This window comes from Argentina silus (genome assembly GCF_951799395.1).
Source record: "Argentina silus genome assembly, chromosome: 8".
Taxonomy (NCBI): Eukaryota; Metazoa; Chordata; class Actinopteri; order Argentiniformes; family Argentinidae; genus Argentina; species Argentina silus.
Window position 1 is genome coordinate 10,916,048 of NC_139662.1, and position 10,000 is coordinate 10,926,047.

General features: G+C 48.1%; 1 protein-coding gene across 1 annotated transcript in view; it reads right to left on the reverse strand.

Annotated features, from left to right (window-relative positions):
* bsna (bassoon presynaptic cytomatrix protein a) overlaps positions 1-10,000 on the reverse strand; it is a gene marked incomplete at both ends in the record, with an annotated part of 88,376 nt that overhangs the window by 60,509 nt on the left and 17,867 nt on the right. The window contains one exon of the mRNA XM_083675421.1: positions 5,758-6,265. Coding sequence (XP_083531547.1) covers positions 5,758-6,265 — 508 coding nt within the window. The remainder of the gene's footprint in view (positions 1-5,757; positions 6,266-10,000) is intronic.

Here is a 10,000-nt window from a genome sequence, read left to right on the forward strand (position 1 = left end):
TGACCACATCCCTGCCACCACATTTGGCCACAAAACTGTTTTCTACTTCCTCTTTTTTTATTTTTTTTTCTTCTATTGACCACTTGTTGCAACAAATGTCCAATTTGTCCCGCTCTCCCTGCTGCTTACAAATGTCAAAGTAGCCTGACTTACCTTGGCGACACATCCTGTTATTAAATGTCAAACATTGCGTGTACGAGACATCACAACATAATCTCTCTCTAAAAGTCCTCCTTAGCCGCTGAGATTTGAGACCATAAAGCAGTGTCAATTTCATCCCCATAAATGCTGATGCAAATGAAATGAGAACCGTAATCCAATTCAGGAAGCGTATATTAAATGACTGTGAGAAGTGCCATTGATTAGCTGTGTTAATGAACAGGTCGTAATGGTAACGATGATATCTGATGGTGGTGGTGGTGGTGGTGGTGGTGGTGGTGGTGGTGGTGGAGATGAAGGCATGAGTATTAATATCCCCAGCTGGTTCTTTAGTAGGAGAAAAAACCCCAGCGATTCCCTTAATTAAAGCCAAATTTCATTACAGAGATTGCATGTGTTACAGAGGGCCAGACAGGGATGGGATGGGATGGGATGGGATGGGGGGTTAACAGAGACATCTTGCTACTCATGACAGACCCCTGGTTCAGACCCCCGCCAGTTACATGTGGATCTACTTCCAGGGGAGGCTGGCGGAGGAAGAAATCGGGAGGACGGTCTCTTTGTAATGCGTGGAATGGAATGAGGAATGGTATCAAATACCGTTCCTCATTCCATTCCATGCGTCATAATGAGCCCGTCCTCCGATGTCTACCTCCGCCAGCCTCCCCCGACTCTACTTCTACAGGGAGGGGTCAGCTATCGTGCAGTCCTATTCATTCTGATCGGTAGATAGGAGTCATGGGCTGGTTTTCCGTTCATTCACAGCATATGAGGAGAATTATGTGATGCTGACAGGACACACGCTTACTACTAAATATGAATCATGACATGGACCTGCCTACTGTGCATTATCTGCGGTACTGCAGTCATCAGTCTCCATTGACATTGTGTGTGTGTGTGTGTGTGTGTGTGTGTGTGTGTGTGTGTGTGTGTGTGTGTGTCTCAGACTACAGGAATGACCATAAGTGTCTGACCTGGGGATTACCTCAGTTATCTAATCTCCAATGGGATGAAGGGTTTATGCAGTCAGACCAATTACTAGCAACATGAATGTATACCAGGGTTCCATTAGATGGTAATGGCCAGCTATTGGCCGATAAAAAATAATGAAAAGCCGATAGAATAGAATTGTTGCCGGGCAAATTGTCCAGCAAAAAAATAGACCAGAACCGGAATGGACCCGTGGACAGTCAGACCCGAACCCATACGGACCGGTGAACACAGACACCCAGAATCGGACGGGTTCGGCTGTAGCCCCGACCAGAGTGATACTAAATATAGCCTCGACTAATTTAGCAACAGACCTACTGACTGACTGTCGTCTACATTATGGGAGACAGACGTTCCCCCTCTCGTCATACCGTGAGCCCCGATGAACGAGCCTGCCGGTAGGCTTATCGTCTTAATTCAGCCATAACTCTGCTTAGGCCCACCCCTAAACAAGGTCTACCCCTAAACAAGGCCTACCCCTAAACAAGGCCTACCCCTAAACAAGGTCTACCCCTAAACAAGGGCTACCCCTAAACAAGGCCCACCCCTAAACAAGGCCTACCCCTAAACAAGGCCCACCCCTAAACAAGGTCTACCCCTAAACAAGGGCTACCCCTAAACAAGGCCCACCCCTAAACAAGGTCTACCCCTAAACAAGGCCTACCCCTAAACAAGGCCCACCCCTAAACAAGGCCTACCCCTAAACAAGGCCCACCCCTAAACAAGGGCTACCCCTAAACAAGGCCTACCCCTAAACAAGGCCTACCCCTAAACAAGGCCTCCATGAAAGAAGCGCTTTGAAAGAATATTCTCCGAACTTTCCACACGGTTAAAGATTTTACACGCGGTCCACAGTGTGCCAGATCGCACATTCCGAAGAGGCCGTTTATACACTTACCTACAGTATACAGTAACGTTGGAGTAAATCATGATATGATGATATGAGACATGATATGATGACGAAATGGTTTTTGACATGTCTGTTGTTATCACGCGACATCTTCTATCATTGTGGGAAATGGGACTCGCGACACAGCCAAAATGGGGTGATGTTCACCCTGCAGGCATGTGCACGGGGAGGGCTCAAGGTTGTCACAAAGTGCCCTCCTGGATGGTGTATTTTTATTTGTTATCATTTTTTGTTTTCATCATCATCATCATCATTTATCATCATTAAAAAGAGGGCAGAGTATCCAGAAGGGCACTTTGTGAAAGGTCAGGGACTCAATCCTTGAGCCTTACCTGTGCACCTACCTGTGCACCTGCCTGCACACACACACACACACACACACACACACACACACACACACACACACCTGCATACTATCAGTACACCTGAATACGCTGTCTATTTAAATACCACCTAGCCTTAAATGGCTCATCATGGACAGAGAGATCACAATGGGCTGGGTGGAGTGGAGCAGCTGTTTAGTAATCTGGTGGACACACACACACACAAACACGCGCACACACACACTCACACGCACGTACGCACGCACGCACGCGCGCACAGACCCAGACCCACACACATTATGTGGTCATTAACCTGCAGGGCCATCTGCCTGCCGACCGCAGCTTTATCAAACACCACACAGCACAGCACCAGGACAGGAGCCGCAAGCTGGCATACACACACACACACACACACACACACACACACACACACACACACACACACACACACACCAGACATCCTGACACAGACACAGACACACACACCGTCACACACACACACACCCCAGACATCCTGACACAGACACACACATCGTCACTCACACACACACACACACACCCCAGACATCCTGACACAGACACACACATCGTCACTCACACACACACACACACACACACACACACACACACACACACACACACACACAGACACACACACATACATACACCCAGACTCACACACACATACACATACACCCAGAGACACACACACACACCAAGACACACTGCTACTACTTGTGTAGGCCAACAAACTCTCTGACAGGGGCAGAATTCCTGCACAGGTGTACAGATTAGAAAGCCAAAATAATACCATTATAATAGTAAATTTAATCATAGAGAGTGGTTATTAGAATAGTTTGTTATGGCTCATTTCCAGTGCTTGGCCTAAAGTCACAGACTTCAGCTTCTCCATCTCATGAGGACAGGAAAACGCCTGGAGAAAGATGACTGGCTGTTTTAGCTAGGAGTAGTTGAGGTTGGTTTGAGGGTGAAACTCTAACATGTATAACCTGACATGTTTCTGACGTTGTCGATAGTAACTGTTCCTCCCTTGCTCGCCCCAAGTCCTTAGAGTCACCCTGGGTGATGAAGAAACATTTCAAAAATAACATGAGTGCTTCCACCCCAAAAAAAGACTGAAAAACACCATAATTGTGGTAAAAGAACTGAACTGTTGTTTCCAGTAAGAATGAGAGCGAAGCATGAATACATTTTCCATTGGCAGGTGGACTGAGAGATCCACTCTCACTTCAGGTCCACAGAGTGAGTCAGAGGGCGGTCAGGTCACATCCACAACATCAACAACATGTTGTTGTTGTTGTTACTGATTATACACAGGATTGGTTGGGGGGGGGGGGGGTTAGCTTGGGTAAACATCCAAATGCTTCCATTTCCTGCCATTGACTGGCCAAAGGCACCCACTCCTCCTTTCTCCTCTCCTCTCCTCCCTCTCCTTTCTCCTCCTCCATCCTCTCCTCTCCTCTCCATCTCCCTCCTCCTTCCTCTCCTCCCCTCTCCTCTCATCTCCCTCCTCTCCTCTCCTCCTCCCTCCTCTCCTCCTCTGTCCTCTCTTTCCCTTTCCCTCAATCCTCTTACATCCCCCTCCAGTTACACTCTCCTCTTGTAATCCTGGCCTCTTCACTTTCTTCTCTATTCCCTCCTTTTTCCATCCTCCACTACACTTCCTCCTCCTCCCCCACTCCTCCTCCTCCTTGTCTTCTACCCCTTTCCTCTCATCTTCTCCTTCCTATCCTCTTCTGCTCCTCTTCTCATCTCTCTCTCCTCCTTCACCTCCTCAGCAGTGAGGGGTGGGTGTGTGTGTTGGCTGTGTCCTCTCAGTCCTGCTGCCCCCCTACACACTGCACCCTACACACTGCACCCTACACCCTACATACTGCCTCCTACAAACTTCACCCTACACACTGCACCCTACACACTGTCCACTGCACACTGCACCCTACACACTGCCTCCTACAATCTGCACCCTACACACTCCACCCTACACACTGCACCCCGCCTGAGTAGACAACGGTAGTTCTGTCACCGCCTAGGGGGGAATTACTGCCGCTTACTATCCCATACACTCACACACTCAGACACACACACACACATACACACACAAACACATCGCCTAACATGAACACACATACATATTCACATTTTATACATGAACAGACACACTCCTCAAAGCATATAAGCGTAGCTATATTTACTCCCTCTCTCTCTCTTTCTCTCTCTGCCCCATTTCTCTCACACACCATCTCCCACACGCCCTCCTTCACTTCCCCACATTCTCTCTCTCCCTCCCTCTCTCTCTCCCTCCCTCCCTCTCTCTCTCCCTGGTCTCTGTCTCTCTGGCCCTGATCCCAGAATGAAATGCACCCAGATGACCCCCAACCAAAGACATGATTGCGCTGGCCGACCAGAAGGCTTTGCAGAGTTACCACAGCCTGCAGCTCCCTCCACCTCTACCAGGGCAGAGCAAAAGGGGACCTAAAAATAAAGCAACACGCCACAGAGCAGCACGCCTCTCTGAAGCCCCAGCCAGCGCTTGGCGCCCCCACGTTCGTGGTTCATGGAAGGACAGAGAGAGACTTGCGTCGGCCCCCATCCTCACCCCCCCCCCCCCCCTCCCTCCCTCCCTGTCACTCGGCTGCCAATCGTTCGTGTCAAAACACTGTGTGATGAACTGAGGCGAGACTGGGGATACGACAAGATGGCCCGACGGTAGACACACTGACAGCTCTCTCTCTCTCTCTCTCTTTCTCTCTCCCCCCCCTCAATCCCTCTCTCTCTCTCTCTAAGGCTGTCCTCCTGAGAGAGAGAGATCAGTGATGCAGGGCCGAAACACTCTTATTGAGAAAGTTTGGTCTGATAGAGACCCTGTAACTCAAAGGCCTTCAAACGAACTGAACAGTATCTACCTGCGTCCAGACGTCTACCTGCGTCAGAGTCTAGACATGAAAGGAGGTGTCCATCTATCACTGAGATTGAAGAAGTGGTTGTTGCTACTCCAAGCACTGGATCTGGAGTCAGTCTGATAGATGAATGCGTAGTTTGGTTGAGTCAATGTGTAGTTTGGTAGATTCATACGTAGTTTCGTAGATTCATACGTAGTTCGATAGATTCATGTGTAGTTTGGTAGAATACTGCATCATTTGGTAGATTCATGCATAGTGCTTGGTGAACTTGCTCCTCAAATAATAATACCAGCGAAATGCTAGCTTTTTTTCCGGTGGTTTGGCTGTTGGTTGAAGCCATGTTTCAGGAGGTGCGGGAGGTCACATGGGTTTGCAACACAGAGGGTCTAAAATAGAGGCTGAGGACCAGTTTGTCAGGGAGGAAGCTACAGTACACTGTTGAGTGGACACTTACCTCAGTGAGGTGAGGGTTGGGGTTAAAGCCACACTGGTTGCAGACGGTGGAACGGCACTGAGTGCAGGTGTTGTAGTTTGGCACGGCTGGGGGGTTGGTCAGCTGCGTGGAGGTACAGACCGGGCACAGCTTGCTGGTGGGCATGGGGGCAATCTGGGGCACGGAGTAGGGTGAGGTGGGGGCGCTGCCGCGGTCCGGGGACACTGAGGGGGAGCGACCCGTCCTCCCCGACCTCCCCAAGTCCACCTGAAGGTTCCGTCTGGAGGCGTGCTGGCCGGGGCTCTGGCCTGGACCCTGGTGACCCATACCTGGACTCTGGTGGCCCATCCCTGGGCCCGAGCCTGGGCCTGGGGAAGATTGAATCTGCCTGGGGCTGGGGCTCTCGTGGGTGGCCAATCTGTAGGGCTCAGCGGTTCGCCCCCCTCCTCCACCACCACCACCCACACCTCCTGCCCTACTGTCTCCATAGCCAGGCTGCATGGCGGGTTTAGGACTTCCCATAGGACTCCTGGAAGAAAGAAACACAGGAATCAAATACGAGTATTAAACATGACCACCATCTTTCTTTTGTAGATTCAAGTTTGAGCTGCACAGCGGCTGAGCGACCAGACATCTACATCTAGCCTACACCAGGGGAGGCTTTGTGGAGATAGAAATCTGAGGACACGTGTTTGATACCATTCCTAATTTCATTCCATGCATTACAATGAGCCCGTCCTCTGATTTCTACCTCCACCAGGCTCCCCTAGCCGACATGTAGATTTAAATATAACAATTCAACTCATGGAATAGGGGAGTAAAGCCTTTACAGTATGTAGATGTACTGTAGCATGACCACAGCAGGTGAAATACTCCGAAGGGTAGCTTCAAGCCCCATCTGCCCCATTTTCCTATCTAGTCGACCTCTAGTATTATAGGAGACTACCAGGGGAGGCAGGTGGAGGGAGACATGGGAGGAGGGGCTCATTGTAATGCACGGAGCGGAATTAGGGATTGGTATCAAACACGTGCGTTTCATACCATTCCTTGTTCTGTTCCATCCATTGCAATGAGGCCGTCCCTTTGATTTTCCCCCTCCACCAGCCTCCCCTGGAGACTACAAACTATAGGTCTGATCTCTGGTGGCATAACTATGGAGCTCTGTGCAGGTAACATACATTGACTATAGTTAGAGCTGGGGTTGTCTATTATTATCTATAGCCTACACCTACATCTACAGTACCCTTACACAGCCGGTGTGTGTTTTCCAGTCGAGAAGGTTCCTTGTTATAGCTGTGTGAAGAGAACACGATTACACGGGTTGACATTATCAAGGTTCATTTGTCAGAGGCACCTTTGGCAAACAATGTCAGAGCCTAGCTAACCAGTTAGAGAGCTCATATCAAGATAGTGGATGAGACAGGAAAAACTGTAGTATTGTTCGAACCACGCTAACAAAATATAGCTCTCAGACAAAGCCACGTTAACAAGGTGTAGCTCTCAGACAAAGCCACGCTAACAAGGTGTAGCTCTCAAACAAAGCCACGCTAACAAGGTGTAGCTCTTAAACAAAGCCAAGCTAAGAAGGTTTTAGGTCTCAAACAAAGGCTAGCTAACAAGGTGTAGCTCTCAAACAAAGGCTAGCTAACAAGGTGTAGCTCTCAAACAAAGGCTAGCTAACAAGGTGTAGCTCTCAAACAAAGGATAGCTAACAGTGTAGCTCTCAAACAAAGCCAAACTAACAAGGTGTTAACTCTCAAACAATGCCATGCTAACAAGGTGTTAACTCTCAAACAAAGCCATGCTAACAAGGTGTTAACTCTCAAACAATGCCATGCTAACAAGGTGTTAACTCTCAAACAAAGCCATGCTAACAAGGTGTTAACTCTCAAACAATGCCATGCTAACAAGATGTAGCTCTCAAACAAAGGCTAGCTAACCAGGTGTAGCAGCTTGTGTGCAGATAATGAATGAGAGAGGGAATGGTATTGAGCAGGGAGTTGAGAGGCTAAGATTGATTGTGGCGTGTCTCCTCTATTCTTGGTCTCCTTTCTCCTTGCTTCTCAAAACGCACTGGAGGAGAAGATCCAAGGTTCCTCTGAGATATTCCCCTCCAATGCCTTTTGAGAAGGAAGCAAGGAGAGAGAAAATGAGAAATAGAGGAGAGACAAAACCCTGTTTCTCTGTTTTAGATAGTCTGTATGGTTGGTGGTTTGATTAGGGGAGTGACTAGGAGACTCACTGGGCCTGCAAACCCTGACCCTAACCCTAAACGTAACCAAACCTTTTACACTAACCCTGACCCTAACCCTAACCTTAATCAAACCCTTTACACTAACCCTAACCCTAACCTTAATCAAACCCTTTACACTAACTCTAACCCTGACCCTAACCTTAACCAAACCTTTTACACTAACCCTAACCTTAACCTTAACCCTAACCCTAACTTTTCAATCAATTAGTCAATTCAACATTGGTTTGCAGGCCCAGAGACTCCACATACTTTCTCCCCTGTTTCAGCCCGGTAGAACCATAGTTCACACTTGTTTCATTTTCACGTCTCCATCTGGCCTTCAGCAAATAAACGAGCCCTTGGAAAACATCAGGTACAGCCGGACCAATCAGCATCAAAACTACAGGGGTGGTTCGGTTCAGTTTTCGGTTTGTTTGAAGGTTGATCCAATCGCTACAAATGAGTTTTTTGCGCCATGCCTCTAGGCTCAAACGGTTCCACAGAGGAGGAAGGTCAGACTGATATGTGAAGTGAAACAGAGTGAACGTTTCTATCAGGATCATTCCACAAGGCTTGTGCTTCATAACTTTGCGGCCAGACCGCCCTGCAATGGAGCAATACAGATATCGAATTGTGTTGAATCTGAATCAGAATGAGGTCCGACCAAGTATTTAGTCACATTACAACCAGAGTCAGATAATATCTATATATGTGGCTCTAGTGACAATACATGTAGGCTTTGGTCAGCGTGATTGTATCTTGGATGTGTGTTTATATCCCCGAATAAATACTAGAGTACAGAGTAAAAAACTAAATGAAAACCAAAAAACACTACTGTTTATTTGCATAGAACTGCTACAAGCTAAGAGATAGCCCTGGGCCATCCAAAGGCATCAACAAAGAAGTCACTACAAAATGGAAGAAAGCCGAGAACTCAAAGAAATACACCAACATATTTTCCCCACCTCGGGGAAGACACACTGATACAAAACACAAGTCATCTGGGAACAGCACAAATTCTCTTGATCAAAGTGAACAGCGAGGCTATTTAACCGTAGCTAATCATTTGCTTGAGTTGTTTCATGCTAGTTTGGACACAAGTTTTGGTGATGAGGATTATTAGCACGCACACATTTAGCGACAGCCTGAGTCAATATAAGACATTAGCTGTTAGCAACGTCTGAATGTCACTGCACACAATTATGTGTGCAAGTGCATGTGCGTTTTTCCTTTCCTCTCATCGCGAAAAAACAGACCTCTAATTCTGCCCACGTCCAGACAGGGTGGTAATAATGTACAGTATATTCATTCAGATGCCACAGCCACACACTCTTCAAAGTTCCTCAGAGCTTTTTTTGACTTGATCATTATCCTCACGTGTGATGAGAAGACACCATGCTAAATGTAGCATCCTCCTCAACCCCTGCACTCTTCTCTCACCCTTCTGACACACACACACTCGCGCACACACACACACACAAACACTCACTCGCGCACACTCATTCACACACACACACACACTCACTCGCACACACAAACACACACACCATGCTAAATGCAACATCACCTCCTCAGACCTGCCCTCAGCCTCCGCGGAGGAAAAGCTGCACTCTTCTCCCACCCTTCTGACACACACTCACACTCACACACACACTCACACACACACACACTCACACACTCACACCTGCACTCTGCTAGCGACACATCCTGGAGCTGAATTCAAAGTGAGAAGCGTATCATTTCCACCCAGTAGTGGTACATCCTGCCACGGTACAGCTGTGGGGACTGTTGTGAGTGTGTGTGTGTGTGTAGCACTCCAAATATTTCTTCTCCTCGAAAAGTGAAAATAGAAATGTTGAAGAGACAGAGGAGTAATGACAGAGGAATCGTTTGTTACGGAGGCCAGGCCTTTCACGGCTCTGATGGGAGTGTTTGTTCGCTCCGCTGTGACAATCTATCCACAACAAAGGCTGCTGGGGGAAGTCGGAGGTGCTGCTGGGGAAACCTGAACCACATTTATTTTCTTCTGCC